Below are 22,205 nucleotides of genomic sequence, written 5' to 3'. Positions count from 1 at the left end.
CACTTGTACCAACTAAACATTTTAAACCCGATCTACAGAGGAAATAAAAAGCAAAAAAAAAACAAACTATAAAAGGAATATATTTTATATGTACCATTTGCAGGGGGCAATCCTGAGTAGAAGAGCAGCTTTCTACAGGTTTATAAACTTTAGTGAAACAGACCTGAACTGAAGGAGAGTTTGGAGCAGAGATATGTCAAGAGACTCCATCCTGGGAGAGATGGGAGCTTCTGATTGAGATCTTACCAGGCTGCCAACAAGCATGAAGGCAGTTCTGGGCTTTCCTATTGGAAAGTCCAGCATGCTTTACACAGTGTGTCCCAGAAGAACCCAATATTACATTATTGGAAAACAAAGTTAATACAAAATTACTACATAAAAAGAAAAACAGTTTATACATTTAAAAAAAAAAAAAAAAAAAAAAAGACCAAACCCATTATAGTTATCCTTTGAAATAGATTTGTATGTTTAATGGAAGGGTTGTAGACAGGACCATTAGGCAGTAATGCAAGAAGGTGAATATTTTACCCATAACCACTGTTCAAAATGGTGACAATTCCACAGGTTTTTAATTCGGTGCTTTGAATGTCTCGAGAGAATTCCAAAAAGAAAAAGGATACTCGTTAATAGTTATGCTTCATGAACATTTTTATTTGTTTGGCAGTCTATAAAGGAAACCTGTTAGAAGATCTGCACTAGCATCTCCCATATTTTTCTTATCTTTCAGAAAAGGGTAGTTGGCTGGCTCTTATTTTTCTACTGGATCAGTAATGCAAAGTATTAAAACCGGAGGCAGCCACCCACCTACCATTTTCAAAAGGAGGTGAGCAATGACAGCTCCATTTTTTTTTTTTTTTAAATACAAGTCTTCTTTAAAAAAAAGCATATGAGGTGTTCTTCAATAAGGCAAAAATATGATGCATCTCAGAAGTAACTAAAAATGGCCTGCTGTTTCACAACTACAAATGGAATTGCCTGCAAAAGCAGTTGGTCATGTATCGGATGTAGGGGGGATGCTGGAAATGGAGGTGAGGAGAATGGGAGACATGTATGGGGCTAGATCAGGGAAAAGGACACTGGAAGAATGTATTAAAAGGTAAGTGGTAGATGCTGGGAGGCATAGGGGGGGAGGGTGTAATGACAGGGGACGGACATGTTCTGGTGGCAGAGGGGATTGGATGCAGGCAGTAAGTGGAACAGTGATTGCAAATTATGAGGATTAAGGAAAAGAGTTGCAAAGACAACAGATCGAGTCTTACCAGAGAGGCAGTGGAGGGAACGGAGTTACATAGTATTTGAGGTTGAATAAAGACATTAGTCCATCAAGTCCAACCTATTAGGATCTCATTCTAGGAGTACCCGTACCCCTGTATATTACGGTCCCTTAAGAAATCGTCCAAAAGTTTCTTGAACAATTCCACATTATTTGCTGAAATCACCGCCTGTGGCAGTGAGTTCCAGACCCTAACTGATCTTACTGTGAAGAACCCCCTTCGCACCTTGTGCTGGAATTTTTTTTCCACCAATTTTAGGTTATGGCCTCTAGTTTTTGTAACGGAGTTAATTTTAAACAGTTTATCGCTAATGTTGCTACCACCAATTATATATACAATGGAATGGCCTTTGTGTATTGGAAAAGAACAGCTCATACATATGGACCTCACTTCGAGGTGTTTTTGAGCTTTGCTGAAGCTCACAAAATGCTGTGGTCAGAATTTATTACCACGATATTTGTGTATACGCCAACACTTACTAGAGTAGCAGCATCACTTTATATCCAATGAAAATGGGCAGGGCCCTCAGGACTGATAATGCAGTCATTGAGTGAGTGTGACAGAGACGACACCCACAATGTGTTTCTTCTGTATTAAATGTGATAATCCCAGACCTTCACTTTGGCTGGCCCATGTGTTCATCTGCCCCCAGAGAAGTGTTAAAAAAAACCACTTGTTTATGCTTTATAGGCTTTACCTAATATTTAGTTTGAAGCCTGTATGTATAAGGTCTAAGAGAAGAGTGACTTGTAGAGCATGGGAGTACTGCAGTTAGAAGTGGCTAAGTGTGAAGTTGTGGGTTGAACCATAGGAGAACAGTGCTTGTAAGCTTTTGGAAGTAAGAAAGGGTGTTTAGGGGAGCAGTGCATTGTCTGGGAAAGAGAACACTAGGGGGTGGATCTAAAAAGTGCCACTCGCACAGCCCTGGTACCCCTAAATGGAAATTTCTAAGCTCCTCAGCATGATCTAGTGCTGTGGGAATGGTATAAGCTGGGAAGCACATCTATAAAATCAGCCTTTAGGAGTGTGGCAGAGCAACTTTTTAGGTGGGGAGTCCATTCAGGTATGAAGGCTGGAATACTGGGCTGGAAGTTCAGGTATAGAGGAACGTAGCAGTGTGTGGTGAACCATGTGTACAGCAAAATCTGGAAGTAAACATTCAATGAGAAAGGGAGTAATGCCAAGAGAGAGTTGCAGGACTGAGCAATGAGTGTGCTGAAGTGTAGTTAATAGGGAAGACAGTAAGTCCAAGGGAGAGCAGTGTGCAGCAGTGAGTGTTCTGCAAGAGCAGATACTTAGGAAGGAGGAGCAGTCTCTATGGTGGTGGAACATGCATGCTAGAGCTAAATTAAGCACTGGAGAAAGAGTCCCCTAGTAAAACAAAACTGGAAGATACGATCTGGCTGAAATTCAGAAGATCTTTCAGGGAAGCCTGAATACCTGACATCAAAGTGAATCTTCCTATAATGCAGACACGTATGAAAGGAAGCCAATTATGGATTGAAGCTGGCTAACCTATTAGTATGTTTTTTGAACCCAGGGTACCTGGAGAAACCAAAGGATTACTCATCAAATGTGCTGTAGTGTAGAATGAGGAACAAAGACAGGCCCTCCATATGAAAGTTATTCTATTTTAATGGATCCATTCTCTCTTAGTAATGATGGACACCTTTCGATCTTCAGCAGATAGCAAGTCAATGTTTCATAATGAATTAAAAACTACCATTAGTAAAAAACATTAAAAAAAACAAAATGCTATAAAAAGATATTTTTCTTGGTGGTAACAGAAATAAAATCAAAGTAATATTTAATTGTTCTACAGAAGCCTTCACCTTACAGCATTACACAGGGAACATGGGAAAGATTTTACAAACATTACAGTAAAAAGGACCTCTTCTTAAAACAAAACATTTATGAGTGAAATCCTCAACTACAGATTGGTGTAACCCATATTTACATGTAATCCCACAAATATTTCCAAATAAAAAAAATAATTTGAGGCAAATAAGAAAATTAGCAATAGCACAAAATGTGTCTTTTGAGTGTAACTGCCCTACAGAATAGGAGGTATAAAGTGCCTCTTGCCTGCTGCTAATTTTCAAACCACATTATATAAGTGTGACTAAGGACCATATAATACTACTCCCAAAAGAAAATGCAATTTCCAAAACAGACAGGTGTTGTCACCGCACAGGTAATGAGCCACACAGTATACTGCACTGCAGACAGTACGGCGTATGTCCCCTAAAGCAGAATATATGTATCCGTCATAGAGAATCTGGAACAGAAAGTAAAATACAGAACGATTCTTTGAGTCTTCATGTGCTATGCCAGTTCTTGATGGGCTGAGTCATATTCTGCAATGTACAATTTAAGTTCTTCAATACATCTCTCTCCTATCTCGCTTAAATTCTGTCGTAACGCAAACTGGACCTGTTTTTCAAGGGACGGGTCCTTGTCGATAAGCATCTTCACAACCATGCCAAAAGTCTCACAATCCTGTCTGTACACCTGTGTGAACAAAAATGATTGCACAGTTATATGGGGGCATTGTGCCTGCTTCAATGGAACAGTATTAAAACCAACAAATGGAAAACTGATGCACAATTTAAAAGACGAATACAAATAACCCAAAATAATTATTATCTTATATTAAAGGACTATTGTTTACAATGCATAAGCTACATAATAACTGCAAGTGATTAGAATATAAAGCATTGACAATACAGTTATTAGGAAGACAACACTTTACACAAAGCTAACTTCCTGTCAAGTGATGCTACCAAGGCACACTACTATCTAATACAGATAATGTAACAAATATTTCTGATTCAGCAACAGCAAAAAAACAAACAAACACTTTTAGGAGCATCGAGTCCCTTAAAATCATAGGTCAGTGACTTCAAATACTGAAGGTTGTCAATGTGCATAACAGTCACTCAACTTGTTCCTTGGAGTACAGTACAAGACACGGGCAATTCAGAGATGACTGGGTAATGTGCATGTATCACAGAGAGAGGGGAGAGCTGTGCTCTTCCCCTCTCACCTGTCACACAAGTTCCAGCACAGTACTGTGCTGGAGCTCCTGTTTTGGAGGTGACAGGGTCAATAAAGAGAACCTGTCACCTCCAACTGCTATCACACAGGGGATTGTTTTCTCCTGTGTGGTAGCAATAACGTTAAGTGAAATTTTTTTAATAAAAAAATTAATAAAAATTAAATAATTTAAAAAAATAAAAGTGATTAAAAAGTAAAAGACAAAATTATTAAAAAATAAGAAAATAATTATGAAAAAAAAAATCAACAATAAAGATAGAAAATTATAAAAATAAATAAAACAAGCTAAAAATGTAAAAAATAAATAAAAATAAAAAAAAGTGATAAAAAATAAAGAAACCATAAAAAAAATTAGAACTAACCCTGCCGCCCCTGCCATCAGGTTCCATTCTCCGTTGATTGGGGGGGCTGGTTGGCTGGGAGGGGGCGCATTGCGGAGCCTGGCCTTGGGGTGGCAGGGAGAGCAAATCCGGCCCTGGCTATAATGCCATGAAATGTGTGCTGTAGGTCATACAATTAGCAGAGCTCATTCTGAATAAAAGCTGAAAAATATGCAGAGGAAAGAAGGCCTGTGGCCTGAATGAAAACAATCTAAAAGATTCTTCCCTCCACATTAAACATTATTGCTGGAGGAATCTCCCACTGCAGAGATTGTATTCTGACATTAGCGGGTGTGCCACAGTCAGAATAACTCAACAGTGACTGCAGCTGATTGGCTGTTCAGCTGAGCCTTTTCCACCCAGCCCCTTTGATTTTCTGATTGAAGGATGTTGGGTCGGAGTCTGCCAACAGGGCCACCCACCCAGTTCCTCAAGAACCCGGCAAAACTCACTCAGTATATGGCCAGCTTTAGGCTGGCCATCCTAGAATGATGTGTATTCTGCCAGAAGGATTTTGCTCCCAATCTGGCTTTTCTTCATAGAATAGGGAACGATCAGTACCAGTTTGTATAGTTTTCCAAGATGTAAGAAAATCTCTGGGCTGTGGTGTTTCCAACTACATTAGGTACACATCTCTTCTCCCGGACATTGCCTGACTGCTCCAAGAAATACTTATACAGTATGAGTTGCTTTGCTTGCCATTTAGCTCCACCTGAAGGCCTATTCCCAGCTCGGAGCTTTTTCATTTAGAGAAGTGTGTTTTCGCTGCATTTTACATGATGTACGTTAATCCCTATTGAAGATACACTTGCTAGAAAGTGACAACAAATAATGCAAGCTGGGTTTTGAAAAGACATATCACATTAAAATGTATTAATAGAAAAGCTGCCCAAACATCGATTATTCTCACACTGATCTTTTTGTTTGATCGGATCAGATCATTATGGAAACTACAATCAAAATTACTATTGTTTTACTGCAATTTCATTTAATAAATGTGATTTGTTTTGTTTTTTTACATACCCCATAAAAACGTTAATATGCCACACATAAAACCACATTGAACATTTAGGAAAAATTCCAGTGTCCCTTTTTTTTTTTTTTTTTTTAACCAAAGAGGAAAAAAATCAAAAGGGATAGAAAAACTGCCCATATGCACTTCCTTTGGCTTAGCCCAGGAGGTTGTAGTTGGTATATGTGAGAAGTGTACAACACCTTTGATCAAGTGCAATTTAAGCAGATGTCTCTGAAATGTTTAATGTTTTTAACTTTGAAATAAATAAAAATATAAGGATTTACAATTGTGTGTCTTGGTGCCTTAAAAACCATCACCATTTCTGTCTGTTGGGGGTATCTATACTGGGGAGTGGCACCGTAGAGCTGAGGAGCCTCTGATGTAGTAATAGTATGTAAACCAGCCACACGATATCCTGTAAGAGCTGTTATCATTCTCAATGAGCTAAACACATTTGCCAGAACCAGTAGGTGGCCGATCCTCGCTGTATTCATACCACGTTAGCAAACGAGGGCACACCAAGCCACAAAACCACAAAAATGTTGCCAAATACACACTAGCCATGGTGTATTCTTGGTGAAGGATTCAACTGAAAGGGTTCCCTTAAAGCGAATCCATCAACAAACTAAAAACTATGCTCAAAATGGATTCAGACATTTTCCTAAATCAGACTATATAATAGTTCTGGGGACATGCAGCATAATGTACATACAATCCCTGTGAAGGATTTTGCTGCCCTGAACCAGTATGGAGCCTATGAGACGGAGAATGGCTGCTTCCACTGGAAGCTCCTGAGGCCCCGTTAACATCATGAAAATCTAACACTACTTCCGCAAACACTACTTCCGCAAACCTACACAATTCCAATGTTTTGTGCAACAGTCTTTATATTAACAGTCCAATTTGTCAGCTTTATTCAAGAATGCTTACAATTCTGTTTGACCAACACAACAATCTTTTGCCATTCACAAGAAGTAAACAAACCTATCAACACTACGTGATTCTGCCTCGAGTGACTGTAAGAACTTATCAGAAAAGCGAGACCTTCCCATCTATTGACTGGTATGGCCAGTCAATGGATGGGAATGTCAGGTTTTAAGAATGGGTCTCTTTTAGCGCAGTCTCCCAGTGCTGAACAGTCAGAACTGTAAAGGTCCTTCAGTGTGACAGCTGTGCACACCAATCTTAGTAAAACATTTGAAGAGCATTACGGGACAAAAAGGAACCTGCAAAATGTCACACAGCTGGGACAAAGACTACATTGCTCACAGCTACAAAATACAGCTGTAGGCACAGGAAATGAACCACTCACAAAGTATCACTTTTTTATTAGTCCTTGGTCCTTTTATCCTTATCAAGCCATCTATAGCCACTCCAGAAGGTTGCTGTAGGCATCTTGTCTGGAGCAGGTGAAAGCACCTGATAATTAACATTTCAACACTCTATTACATTTCTATGGCACCAACACTAGATGTAGGGCACTTGTTACCTTCATTACCAACAAAAGACCAAGTGACACGTCTGTGCATAAAGGAAATTGTCTTCAGCACACTCAATTTAATCTTCATGTCACCGAGCAGCAATGGAAGGGTTCCAAATTACGTGAAGGCTATGACGGCATGCTTGTTCTGCCCCATTTCTCTGCAATTAAAGGTTCTATATTTGCAAAGGAATATGAGTCATGTTATTTTCATGGTTGCTTGAGTCAGGTTACACTCATTTTTCATTTCAGGATAATCTGTTCTTTACTAGCAAATAACAGATTGCTGCCTTCGCCCACAAGCATCTTTCATATTTTAAAACAGAAACTTTTTCTTCTCTAAAAAGGAGCCCACAAAGATCAACATCAACGCCAAAGGAATGTTTAATAATTATTAACAGATGGCGCTGAGACAAATACACTGAACATAAATAAATGGTTTAGATGATGTAAACATGTCTCCCTCTTCTCATATAGAAAGCTGTAATATATATCTATACCAGTAATTCTTAATGTAGTGATCCTTGCAAGCTCTATATACAAAAGAAGGGTCGGGAAATAATATAATTCTAAGCTTTACACAAATATGCTTAGCATGCAAATGTTCTATCATCACTGTTTGCCTGTGTGGTATATAGTTATACAAACACATGGTGGTAGCTTTATCACTTGTTACGTGTACATGATAAGCTTTCAACAGCGTAATGCTCCATGGTGACTGTGCTTTACTACTGCTCTGGTGTCAGCGTAAACCTATTGGGAAGGTTAGTACATCATTATTCATTGAATCTAGGTGACTGATCCTCAATCTGTTTTTCCATTAGCAGCTGCTTAGCAAGGTAGTTAGTTGTACTGGCCAACTTACAAATACTAACAGAAGGAGAATCTACACATTTGTAGGCGGAATACTGGAATAATACACAGCAAACAAATGTGATTGCTACAGCAAAGTGACTATAATGTAAAACAAAGTTACTGTTGCAGATGAGGTGAGAGAATTGCAGAAGCATGGAATTGGTCTGGGTGAGATATTTGTTAGTACAGCCAAAAACTGCACATACACTATGAATTACACATTATTAGTGTTCTCTCTGACTCCACCACAGTTCTTGTAGCACATGCTGACACTGGATGATGCCTGAATAAAGATGGTGTCAGCTTCCTGGGAAGCAGGACAAAGAGGAGTACTGCGATCTCTGAGACACACAAATACCAGTACAACATGAAAACATATATCTGATGCTAAATACACTATGTTAGAGCTTCTAAGCCATCTGGTCCTTTATGGAATCTACTACATGGGAAATGTGCATAACCTGATCATAAATGCCACAACTGCATGCAAAGACTGCAAGTCTCATCTCTGCAAGTGTCCTATCTCTGCACTGAATAGTATTGGGTGACAGAATTAAACAGTAACCACGTCTCCCCTTAGTTCTGTTATAATATAGTATGTAGCCGTGTTTGCCCACCTCCACAAAATATGGATAATATATGTGTACGGACTACATGCTAAATGCATAGAGCATGTCTTGCATGTGTCATTGGTCGGATCCTGCATATTCACTTGTGTATTCAGACCCAGGGTTTTGTTGTGTGGATGGCTCCCACAACAGTCCCTTATGGATAGGCAGCATACATAAAATGGTAGGGATCTGTCTGACCTGCACCTGATATTGTATGGGACAAAGAGTTTGGAATCAGCTGCAGAAATCTTCTAACATGCAGCATGAAAAAACTGAGTTCTCCTTTCCCTGTGACTAAGGGTAGGCGATTTGGTGGTAATGGGCACCTGGTGATCTATTTAAAGGTTTAGCTGCCCTAGATATGTCCATCTATAACCAGCTCAATATCTGCAGTCACAAAGCTAGAAAAAGCATGCAGGAAAGTGTATTCCTTCTTCACTGGATGCATGCTTGTTGCAAGTCAGTGCCTTACTAGGAGCTGCCAGGATGTGGGTAAAGCCTTGAAAAAACAGTCACAAATGGAAGCTTCCATATCTATTCTGCCAGATTCCTTTTAACCATATTTTACCATTTAAAAGCTTTACGTTTGCAAGCCAATAAATGTGTACATGTCCAACTTTCCATCATAGACAATCCTTCAAACTGTTAGCACAGCAGGAAGTAACCCCTGTGCATGCATTTCTTCCTTCCAGCTGAGCAGTCACTGCTCCCAGCATCACGGAGCCGTTTTCCATTCCATTGTCAGCCCTCACAGTGCTCCAGGGCACAGACTGCTAATGATTACTTAGCTAAAAGTCAGACACTCTCTGGGAGCCACAGCTGAGTCAGCTGATAAATCTTACAAAAAAGTGTTTCCAATCAATGTCCAAACTAAAAACAAATTAAGAAAATGTGAAAAGGGTAGAAATGTAAATATTTTAGACACGTGGGTCACACTTTCACATGGGCGCCTTCCGTTCTGATCAGCAAGGGATCCATGCATGGATCCCCTGCTGATTGGAGCAGTTCAGAATGGATATCACTACTGTGTCCATCCAGTTTTTCCTCCTACGATCCTCTTAGGATGGAGGAAAAAAACTGAACTAACCAGACTCATATTAGGTCTATAGGGAGTCAAACGTAAGCAGACATGTGTCCATTTACATCCGACTACACCTGACCAGTCCCACTCCGGTCTGACAAAATGGAACTCTGTTACATTTGGCTTTCTGGACCTTGACGGAAACTGGGGTAATCGGATGTAAACAAACACATGTCCATTTAGATCTGGCTGCTCATACACTAACATTGAGTTTCCGATCAGATTTGCCTGAAAAACCGGCAGGCAGACCTGATCGGAATGCCTGTGTGAAAAAGCTCTTAGGTTACCTGATCTTTCCTAATGAGTTACATTTTTTTCCCCCATTTTGTTGGAAAATAAAGTGAGAGCTTAGCCTGGTACACTTCCCGCACCAGCACTTCTATTGCGCACAATATACATTACTTACAGAATTTCTCTACACTTCACAAGTAAAACATGGAATTGCACCCCTCTGTAAAAATTGCATACAGGGACTGTTCACATTACTACAGTGATCTAAAGACCACATGTCTCAAACTATGTGGAAATTTATAAAAAGGTATTTTGACAGCTGGACATGGATGAAGATAGAGAAAAGTCAAGTCTAAAAGTATGAAAGAATAAAAATGGAACTATAAAAAGGGAGAAATGCACTGAGAAAACAATGTAGGCCGCCATTGCTGACCTGAAAAAACTGGCTGCCAGTTTGGCTTTAGTACTTTCTAATTACTAAATAATCTGGAACAAACACGAAGCCAGTGAAGTCAAAACAGCCAACCTTCATATTTATTTCTGGTCAGTGACTTAAATCATGGAAGCTATTGGATCTGTATGAAAAATGAGAATTCTCTATGTACAGGTGTCCTATAGTACGGCTCTCTGTCACATCAAAAAGTCATGGTTCTGGTTTTATGCCTTTGATATTCGCAAAGCACAACCACAGCATCATCACAGGCTGTGCTTTATAAATGTCAAAGCACAGGTATAGGGCAAGAGGCACAGCACTGTGCCTGGGGCCTGTCAAAGACGCCTTTCCAATGCCAAAAACCGGCTCCCGCTGTACAATCCATGAGTAGCTCCATGTAGCTTACAGACAACTATTCAAGTTAGCACTTACTGAAGAAACAGCAGTTGTAGAAAATAATAAAAAGTTGAAAGGTGTAAATATCAAGGCGCCTGAAGTTGGACATTAAGTAGTATGACTAATAATCAGGTGAACACATGCAGGAAGAACCCAGCAAGAGCTCCGATGTCTGAAAAGGTCCAACTTGCTGGAAAAAAAAAATTGGTATGAACCAAATCAGTAAAATAAAAAAAACACACTCCAATTTGGGACACACATTCCTGAGATTACAATAACCGCAGATAAGTTCAATTGAAATAGAAGGAGACCATCATCTTAAAACTTGAGTGTTGAGAAGTGGGATGTATCCCTTCTTGTATCTGAATTATATAGTAAACTGATTACTAGTCCATTCCACCTACCTGCTGCATAAGGTTTTTTGCATGACAAACTGCAAATGTAGTTTCAGCAAGTCAGACAATTGTATTTAAAAACGACTGTTGTAGGTTGATGTGTTCTGTTTTTTTAAACAATAATAACATACTATATATTTATATCTATAGATATAAATAGGGTCAAGATTATTGAACCCAAATATTGGTATGTTCCACACTATATTACTTTCATTTATTCTGCAATTTAACTTATTCTACTTTGCCAACTAAAGCAACATGTTTAATGTTTACATATCAGAAGAGACGCTCCAATCTTTATTTTGTCGGCTGAAAATCTATCCAGTCTGTGAATACCATCAGATATTTCACAACATTACAGACTTATCAGCACTGGCTTCCCTGATACTTTATCTAGTGACCCAGGCTGATGTTTTTAGTACTCAGTTCAATTAGAGTTGAGGGCAGAAGGAAATGGCTCAATTCCCTCATCATATCTGTTCCCCAGGAGAGATTTCCTTTACATTTTCGCCACCCATCTGCAAATTCCTTAGTGGTAACCTCTCTCTTATATTCTACATGCCAGTGGTTATTACTCATTTGTGAAAACAGAACCACCACTTCCACACAGGAAATACAGCATATTATAAGCAGCACCATGTCTACCATTACACAAACGAGGGAGCCACTATAATGGGCACAATTGAACATGTTCGATCAGGTCCCCTGTTTTTTTTAGGTGGCTCTAAACTGAAGCCCAATGTTAGTCTGGGGGCATCTAGATCTAAATGGACGTGTGCCTGTTTATATCTGACTACCCCCAACTCCATCCAGGTCCAGAAAACCAAACAGAACAGAGTCCCATTTTGGCAGACCTGATTGTGATGTATAGGAGTTAGTCCGACTCCCTATAGACCTAATATGTGTACAGTAAGTTCCGTTTCTCCCCCCCCCGCCATTATAAGAGAGGAAAACTCGACAGGCCAAAATGCCCCAATGGTGAGAGCTGTTCCGAACTGCTCCAATCAGCAGGGATTCCATGCACGGAACTGAAGGAGGAGGACTCAAATCCCAGCAATACAATTTACAGCAATGCAGAAACTGAAACTACATACTCTGTGCTGCTCCGGGGTGCCAGTCTGATGTCTCTAGCAGAGGATCTCAGGGGGGTCACAGGAGGCTGTGCAGGGTTTTATGAAATCTCATTAGGCTGTGTGGGGTCTATGGTGGATTGTGCAGGGTCTCATAAGGGCCCATATGGTACTGCCGGCGGCGTGACTATCGAAGAAGGAGATGTGCAGCTGGTGCTGTAAACGGGTCCCTGGCAAGCACAGAACCTCAGACAGCTGCTTCTGTTTAAAGTGCCGGTATCGGCGCTTAGTATAGGGGCATTTTCACGAGTACCAGTACTCGTGAAAATATCCAGTATTGGTATATCCCTCATTTCTACCCTTAAAACATTTTTCAGTTCTAATACTGATAGGAAACAGGTTTGTAAGATTTATCAGCTGACTCAGCTGTGGCTCCCAGAGAGTGTCTGACTTTTAGCCAAGTAATCACTAGCAGTCTGTGCCCTGGAGCACTGTAACGGATCGGGGGTAGTCTGATGTAAACCGACACGTCTGCTTACATCCGACTCCCTATAGACCTAACATGGGTCAGGTAAATTCATTTTTTTCCTCCATTGCAAGATGGAGGAAACACTGGACGGACATGGATGCCACAATGATGACATCCATTCTGGATGGCTCCAATCAGCAGGGGATCCATGCACAAATCCCCTGCTGATGAGAACTGACAGACGTCCATGTGGAAAGGGCCTAATGCTATAGCAGTTCATTAGCCAACAGCTGCTCAACAAATATTAGCCTAATCTACTTCTACTGCTAACCTGTAAATAGTTGGCTACAATAAAATACAACACAGTAGTGAGAAGTTTCAGCCACATTAGTTGGTAAAGTACTGAAGCTTTATTACACTGCACATAGACGCAAGAAGATACTTGCCAGATCTAGTTGATTATAGTCATGCTGGGATATAACGGTCTATAGGTATGAACTGGATATTCTAAGGTTATCACTACAGTTTTCCTGCAAGACAAAGGAGCTCCAGGTTGTTATATTGGTTACATTCCTAGAGACTTCTCTGAAAATCCATGTGTATATAAAGAGGTCCTGGTGTTGATCATTTCTTTCATGGATGTCCTTCTGCTCTAAGAATGCAAGTTGAATGCGATCTAAAAATGTAGGTTTATGGAAAGGTCCTTCACAAGAAACATCTTTAGTGGTCACATTTTGCCTGCTCACTTGACCACCCTCTGATGTCTGCGGGTAGCTTAAGAAACTGAAACCTATTAAAATCTCACTGGGGGATGTTTACCAACAAAGCACAAAAGTGAAAAGCCAGACGCTAGCTCTACGTTTGTAACTTGCACTCTCGTCGATCAAAGCTAATTGTTGACTGATTGCCATGGATTATGACACAAGTAATTTGCTAGCTGATAACTCCCACTCCTGCAAAACTAGTACCGGTTTAATTCAAAACAGATAATCATTTGCTAAATAAAATAGAAATAATACAGAAAGTCAATGTTCCCTAAAATAATTCAAGTTTGGCACTAGAAACTCATGGTCTCATTCTATTCGACAACACACATGGGAAAAGTGATTAGCAAAGTAGAATATAATACAAATGAATTCCAATTTTACTAAATTAGAGTGATATCTCATGGATTGCTATGTGTTCCTCAGCCACATCCTTGCCATCTGGATTTTTTAAATGAAACGACCTATAAAGGTCAAGTTCCCATCATTTATTACATTACGCTACCTGACATTTGTGACGATAGCTTTATAAATACTAAATATGGAATTTAAAAGAAAAACAGTGAAAACAGGTGCCTAAAGTGCAAGCACAGACGTGTGACTTCTATGCACAGACGTGCGACTTGTTTTATAAACAAATGGTGAGAAGTAAAGGTGACAACACACATTTCCAGAACAAAGCAGTTTCAGTCAAATAATCGACAGGTCCATGGGCACCAACACAGTGCATTGAACTCCACTAGCTGACCAGTCTTTAGTGAAATAGCAAATAAACTGCTGGATAATTCCAGAGTTTGACCATGCTTCCCAGTGCACTCTATAAATCTGAAAAGCCTGGTAAGATGTACTCTCTCCATTCCTCAGCAGGTCTGCATGAGGGTACTTGTGACCATTTTTAATCTAATCTATTCAAGCATAGAGCACCAGCGTGGGAAAGTAGGAAGTGCATTTCCACTGAGAGAAAAAAGGAAAAAAGTTTTTTCAAGGGATTTCCAAGCAAAAAACAGGTAAAAATGTAAAACTTATAATACAGGATAAAATAGGAAAAAAATTGTGACACATTGACTGGGCTTTCAAGTGACAATAAACTCAGGAACTAAATCTTAAAAATACATTCAAGTACCCTATTAACAGAAATGTATCTTATTTGTGTATCACTCGGCTGTAGCTCCTCAAATCATCTCTGAATTGCTGCTGACACTGTCCTTCCTTCTGGAGGGTGGCTACTTTTGTTCTCCATGGTCCCTGTGTGTGTGTTGAGCTTGGAGCGGTGGCTACTTTACAACACACACACAGGGGCCATTGGAAACAAAAGTAGCCACCCACCAGAAGGTAGGACGGTAAGTATGAATTCAGGAATGATTTGAGGATCTACAGCTGAGTGATACACAAATAAGATACATTTTTGTTACTAGTTAAGGTCCTCGAATGCATTTTAAGGCCCCATTCACTGGCCGGGACGCATACATGTTCCATTCCGGCGGCGTATGAATACGATCACCCGCACCCATACGGACCTGCAAATGAGGTGAGCGTAGGGGGGCGTACGGCCGCGTAGCCCCATAGAGGACGGGGGCTGCGTTCTAATCACACGCAGCACCTGTCCTTCCCGTCAGCTACTTGGTACGGCCCCGCACGCAGCACGGAGCTGTACGTGCAGGCCGATTCGTGTGTGAATGAGGCCTAAAGATTCAATTTCAGAGTTTAGTGTCCATTTAAGAAGAAAAAAAATAGATTGTTATTGTGATGCACACTGACATAGTGTCCAAATTTTACTAAGTGCACAGTTAAACTACAGGGGCTATGTATATCTGTATGCATTTACCCTAAAAATCTTCAGAAAAGGGGCGATTACAACTTGGGCAAAAATGGCTGGATATTGAATTCTAGCTTTAAAAAAAGAAAAGTTGTGCCTCTTGAGTCTTAACTGGATTGGAGGGTTTTGTTAGCTACAAGTGGACCCTGCTGGGCTAAATCAGCCTCTGGGTATGGCTATGACTTGGATACACAAACAGCGACAGCTCCCTGCTATAGTTCATGTCCACAATATAATTCAGGGTATTTGTTCCCATCTATGCATGTTCCAGAATGAACAGTTGGTTACAAATATTTCAGTTTTTGTAAGCTACTAGCAAAAGTGACTTGGTTGTCGATCAGGAAAGAATACAATACAGTTACAGTGCTTGCTGGTGATCTTTAATGAACCTCCTCTCTAGGTGAAAAGGGATCTTTTCCATAAACAAATGGGGTGGACATGAAATATCTGAGGATATTTTTATAAACCAGAGAATTTTGATCATACCTTGTGCATTGCTAGTGTAGCTGACAAACTCCTCAAAATGGAAATCCTGCAAAGCAGTATTAAAGTTGACCCTTACCCCCTTTTCACTAAAAATCACATCAGCATGCAGCCCTGCGTGCCGATTATAAAATCATCTTACATTCATTAAACAAATTTGTTTTTCATGTGCTTACAAATAGAGCTCATCTACTTCCTGGTCCTCTTTGGCACAAATGATGCAATGTACCCAAGCGTTGCATCCTGGGAAGCTTAAATCAGCAGAGCATTTCAGGGAAAGGCATTTTCCTCCCCTGAGATGATGTGCATGTACTAGTCACATGTGCCAGAGTTTCAGAAAATAAAGGGAGAGCTAGTAATCTGCCCTTAGTTAACATAGCCATTGTCAGAAGACTGGTAAAGAAAAAAGAAATAAGGTATACAAAAAATACAAAGCCGGCAATTATGTAGAAGTATGTGTGAGTAGATTGTCATTACTAAACATTTCTAAAAGGTGTGTTTGTTGTTGTTTTAAAAATATGGGTAAAGTTCCTCTTTAAGGGCTGCACTGATCTTTGTAGTGAATAGAGATGAGTTTCAGGCCAATAACTTAAAGGAATGGATACCCCAGCCCTCTTTCTGTAAAGGGGTGAACTCACAGCAGCCATATGGTCAGTGTGAGTAGAAGCTGTTAGGGAGAACTGACACTTCTGTGTAGAGAAAAATTAATTTTTTGTTGTTGCTATTTTGAGATAGGTACATATCCCTTATGGCAGTGGCCGGCTTCTCGTGACTTCTGGTTGAGAATGGCTTTGTAGCCCTGCCCAGACTCAACCCAATGCATCGGGTTTAAAAATGCTATCAATGTCCCCTCTAGGGCAAAGACTGACACTTGTCCCTGAGACAGGAAACGAGGGGAAATGTCTCCAGGGGGGCACAAAAAACACCTGACGAAAGCTAAATGACCATTTCTCACTATACAAAAAAAAACAAAAAAAACAATTAGTTTTTACCACAGTCCTTGTCCCGACTCATTTCCTGACACCCATCAAATAGATCCTCTGCTTTATTGTTTTTATTGCTGTCACTTTCTAAACAATTTCTACCCAAAACAAAAAAGGAGTTGGGCTTTTATGTCTGCATCTAAGGAAGTGCAAAGATATTTAAAGGAGTAGATTATGAATATAATATTAATAAATCTAATAATGTGCATCATACCATTTGTTGTATATTTGCTGAAACAAATATATATTTTTCTTTACACCGTTTAGTATCCACACTGCTATAAAAAGAAGAACCAAGAACTTTGAAGAACTAAAAGTGGCTCCCTGATTAGAGATTTCACCACCACTTTGGGATACAGCAGTTTGAGCTAGTTGATACTCCAATCTCAAAGGGTGCTATGCATTTAGTTTTGTACAGGGCTCCAATCAAGAAAAAGCTGGATCAGTAAGTTTATATGGGACCTTGTTATAAGTTACAACAGTCAGTCATGATGTAAAACAGACATGCCAGTTACCTCAATGAACTCTGAACTCTCACCCACACACACACATAACCTGCTGGAGGGAGAATGTATGTCGAGTCTGCATGTTTAAAGGAAAATCTGCAGTCTTTTTTATTTTAACATTTAAGTTATGTTTGATGCTTTTTTTTTGCATAGTATTTCATATTTACCACTTGCATTCAGCAGGGAGAGCTCCATGCAATATTAAAGTGACATTAAACCCTCAGATTTTTTAACATAAACCAATACTGTAATGTGTGCCTTACTGTAATCCATGGTTGTTTCCCTTCTCTTTGCTGCTCTTCCTTTTATATCCTCATGTCTTCTCAATTTCTAGTCCTTCCAGTACACTTCCCTTTTCTGTGTTCAATATTAAAAGTAATCACATTGTGATCACTATTACCCAATGACTCCCCAATTACAATATCCTCGATTAACTCTGCATTATTAGTGACAATTAGATCTAAGATGGCATTTTTTCTGGTAGGAGTCTCCACCATCTGGTCCATGAAATTGTCGCGCAACATGTTTAGAAATCGCCCCGCCTTTGCCGAACCCGAAGTTCCATTGGCCCAATTGATGTCTGGGTAATTGAAGATGAGGGTTTATTGTCACTTTAAGAGAATTAAAGAGGGTTGTTTTGCGGTTGTGCTAAAAATAGTCCTCTCCACTAACAGACACACTTGTCTTAGCTAGTCTATGCATACAGGCAGTGCTGCGGGAAAATAATAATAAATATACAGTACACACACACAGTGTACACACTGACACTGTAGTGTGGGTTTCCAGTGGACTTTAGGGGGGGCGATTTCACAGCACAAGGGAGTGGAGTTCGGAGGGATGAGAAGCAAGACAAGCATTTACCTTCTGTTAGATGGAAGGCAGAACTCGCTACATAAAAAGGGATTTTTTAAAGTAAGCTTTAATTGCGTTATCAAAACAACTATAGTATTCCTATTCATTGCTGATGTCATAACAGGATATTGTATGCTGTGACTTTCGGACTCCTTTAAGTTCCTCATTAACAGGAACCTGACTTGACCTACAACATAGCTAAAGTAAAAACTATTTGGAAATATAGCCACCTTGTGGTGCATATGCAGATACCACTTAGCCCCTCCAGCATTTCCTGCAGCATTCCCAATGAGTCTTCTCTTCTGAGTAGTGAGAAACATGTAAGTCCTCATCCTACTACGCAACCCCTCAGAGCCATAACGGCCTATCAGCAGGATTGGTCACATTACTTGCATAACTATATGAATGCATGTCAGAGATCATTAAAAACTCACCATCTGCTTTTAACTTTGAGAGTGTTCCTGTGGGCCAAATACAAAGGTAAGATATTTGATGACAACAGATGTCTGTGTGGGGTCAGTGTACTACTTTTCTCCTGCCCACAGGTTTTCCTTAAAATATATTGTTTTTTTGTATGTTAAGCTTTCCAAAAGCTATTGACAGTACACCTCTCACATGTTCCAGTAAAAACAACAAGAGAGTGTGTCATACTGGTCACATGGGCGAAGATTGTACATAGCTTTCCAGTTAAGCATGTTTGCAGCCAAAGACAGCATAATTAGTCATGCACTAAGAAATAGCACATGCATCTTCTTCCCTTTTAATTTCTGTAGCTCCAGGAAATGGTTGACTCATTCATCATTGATAAAATGTCTTCATGGTGTGTGTGTGTGTGTGTGTGTGTGTGTGTGTGTGTTGGATTAATCAGTCACAATGGGGAAACACAGAGGGGAAAAAAAACTTAAACTCACTATACAAAGACTAGAGACTGGCCGGATCACTATTTTGAGAACCAGGATAAAGCTTTAGTATATTAAACATCACATTATAATAAAAAAAAGGGGCAAAAAACACCAAATTACCCTGGTCAAGCTTTCAAATTATGGAGAAAGTCATGGAGGTGTACAAAACTACTTAATTAAGAAATTTCCAGATAAGTATGAAGTTTTTGATCCATGATGTCTTGGCATTTGAGTTGCTCATAAAAAACAATCCCCTTAAATACAATATGATCCACTGAAATCAAAGCTGTCCAGCCAGAATGCCAAAAATATCAGTCTGCCAATGTGGTCCAACCTGTGAAATCAGTGTTTTAAGCCAAACAAACACACTTCAGAATGCTGATGTCTGTTCCTATTACCTAAACCTGAATAGCATATTTTAAACTTTAGTTAACCCTACTAAGGAAGACTGTATGGATAATGTCCACCACAGATGTGAGATGGTATACAGCGGCCTACTGTTACAGGAATCCCCACATACTACCCGGATAGAGGTCAAAAATGGTTCAAGTACCTAAAACCTGCAATCCCCTTTAGAAACTAATGGGATGGCCCCCAAATAATTATTCCTACCATAGTAATCCTGGAATACCAAAGTCAAAGGAAATCTTTTACCATTTAGCATTAGACTTTGTAAGGAACACAAAACAAAAAACCTTTTTAATCACCTAAACTAACAATCAATTTGATTCCTAAAAATTAATTTTATGTTTAGAATAATGTTTTTACCTATTACACAGTATAATAATCTAGATTCACCATTGTCTACTTTAAATTTTTTTCAGAACGGTGTGCCTTTTTAAAAGTAAACCCATCACAAACCAGGTCACGTCAGACTGCACATAAAGCACATAAGCAGAGGCTACCTTTGGTGGAAACTGCAGAGAAAGAAGAATGGACACATATTGAGTTCTAGGCTCCTGTGATTTATATGCAGATCTCGATTTTCTAGATAAAAGCTAAGCTTGAGTGTTCCTCTTATTGTCGTGATAAATGGCCCAATAAATAAATAAGGAGGTTCAGGAGATGGAGGACAAGCATGACTTTTACAAACAGAGTCATGATTTGCATATACATTTATAGTAGCTGCCTAGATCTTTGAGGCCCTGTTCTGGTGGGTGGCAAGGGGGAAGGGAAGGTAGGCAGTAAAAACAGGCGATTGATTTGTGGTTTTACCGCCACCTGGTCGCCTGTTGCAAAATCAGCGCTGCTGCTGAACAATGCTATATGCATTGCTGCAGCCACAATGCTTTGCGGCAAAGAATATACCAGATGCCCCCTCTTGTCAAAAGCAAATCGCTGCAATAAACGAGACCGAGATGCTGCCCCACTGCCCTCTAAAAAGAGATCCAGTGTAGAACGCTGCCACCTCTGAACTCAGCCTGAAGGCTTGAAATTGTTTCCAGTAAACAGTAAGATCCACTTATGCAATTTTCATAAAGTGCTTCAATGCATTTATTTATAATGCATGAAATCTGTTTGTTCTTGATCAAAAGAACCTGCTATTGGCGTCAAATTAAGTTTCATGTTTCCCAGTCTCCCCACTATAAATTTGAAGAGTTCCCTCCTTTGCATATGAGCTGACTAACTGGGTAAAAAAAAAAAAGTTGCGTAACTATATAGTTTACAAGGTTTATGGGACAATTTTTGTAAGATTCAAGATGGATGCAGCAGGACAGTTTTCATCAGAATAAAAAGAATGTGCACTATATGGTATGCAATGAAAGAGCATTTCAAATAAAGTGTGCTACAGAGCTGACCATCACACCCCTGAACACTGTACTACATAGTGGACACATCTAATGGAGACATACCTTCATCTGATAATCCACTCTTCTGCAGATTTGTTCACATTGCTCAAAGCAATCCCCTGTCCCTACTACCTTATGCAGTTTTGTACCATAGAGAAGAATGGAGCTGATGATTTCCAAGATGACCTGGAAACTACCCCATTCACCGCTATGAAACATAACTGCATACATGGAGCCAGCAAGGACAGAGGATCGCTGTGAAAGATGTAAAGAAAGCAAAGACTATCAGATGAAGGTATGTCTGCTCAGAAGGGTGAAGGCCAGAGCTATAGGGCACTTCACTTGAAAGTACAATTACTCTTTAATTTTATTGGTTAGTTTGACGTTTTATTTCTCCATAGACATGCACAAAGAGCTGCAGTATTTTTCTGAAAGTCTAGAAATGTGGATTTGGCAACAATCCTCACAAAATCTTGTTTCAATTATGGCACCGACATCAAGGGGAAGTGCTCTGTAACAGCAACTGACGGAACCTGCCTGAAGAGAGACTGCTCTGTATGTGTAGATGGATAGTGTGCAAGGAGAAGAAATTCCTAACTGGAGCCCTTTTCTTACAGTACAGTTTTAAAAGTATGAGCACCATCATGCATTAAACAAATTATCTGCTCTACTGCTTAGAAAAGGAGGAAAAAAAAGATACTTTGTTCAACAAAACAGAGTGCATATGCATTGCCAATAAAACTAAACAGGAAAAAAGCTGCATAGGATTCTTGTCCTTTTTTACTTAACAGTTGGAGAGCTTTATTCACCTTAGTGCTGCAACATCCTTCCCAAAGCCTAAGGTGACTTACTATATAAGACAGGGTAATATATAAAAAAACAAAACTATACACTGTATAGCAAACACAATATGGTGCCTACACATACTTCACATATTCCCCAGCTTTTCTAATTTGCCACTGAAAATGTCATGCAAGTACCAATGTTCTAGAAAAGCTTGCTTTCAATAAAAGATCTCACTAAAGCTGGCCACACATGCTAAATTCTGGTTTTACATTCTTTGCACAATCTCCTTTAGCTTTACCAGAGCTACAGAATATGAGAGCTTACCTAAACAATCAACTCAATCAGATAGGCCCTTACACTACAATTGTACAATCAGAATGCAAAGTGTATAGTCACAAACATTCCAAGGAAAAATAAACCTGCAGAGATGGAATCTTTTCCACAATCCATCAGACAAACAATGGTTTCTACTTTTCTTTGGCAAAGTAACAGGTTAGGTTTAATGTCCTTCCATCCCAAAAACATATTTGCTCCTCCCTTGCTGGTGTTTCCATTTACTTCCCGATCCTACTTCTG

The 22,205-nt window shown here is 39.6% G+C and overlaps 1 protein-coding gene across 1 annotated transcript in view; it reads right to left on the bottom strand.

Moving 5' to 3' along the window:
• Nucleotides 1-3,416: 3,416 nt before the first annotated feature.
• The window catches only part of PPHLN1 (periphilin 1), a 77,487-nt gene continuing 58,698 nt past the window's right edge, over nucleotides 3,417-22,205 (bottom strand). The window contains exon 9 of the mRNA XM_018552535.1: nucleotides 3,417-3,785. Within this exon, the coding sequence (XP_018408037.1) occupies nucleotides 3,600-3,785 (186 nt within the window). The 3' untranslated portion in view covers nucleotides 3,417-3,599. The remainder of the gene's footprint in view (nucleotides 3,786-22,205) is intronic.

Source organism: Nanorana parkeri, unplaced genomic scaffold (genome assembly GCF_000935625.1).
Source record: "Nanorana parkeri isolate BGI_ZX_2015 unplaced genomic scaffold, ASM93562v1 scaffold91, whole genome shotgun sequence".
NCBI classification, from domain to species: Eukaryota; Metazoa; Chordata; class Amphibia; order Anura; family Dicroglossidae; genus Nanorana; species Nanorana parkeri.
The sequence above is the reverse complement of the archived record's forward strand: the minus strand, read 5'-3'. Positions and strand labels throughout refer to the sequence as shown.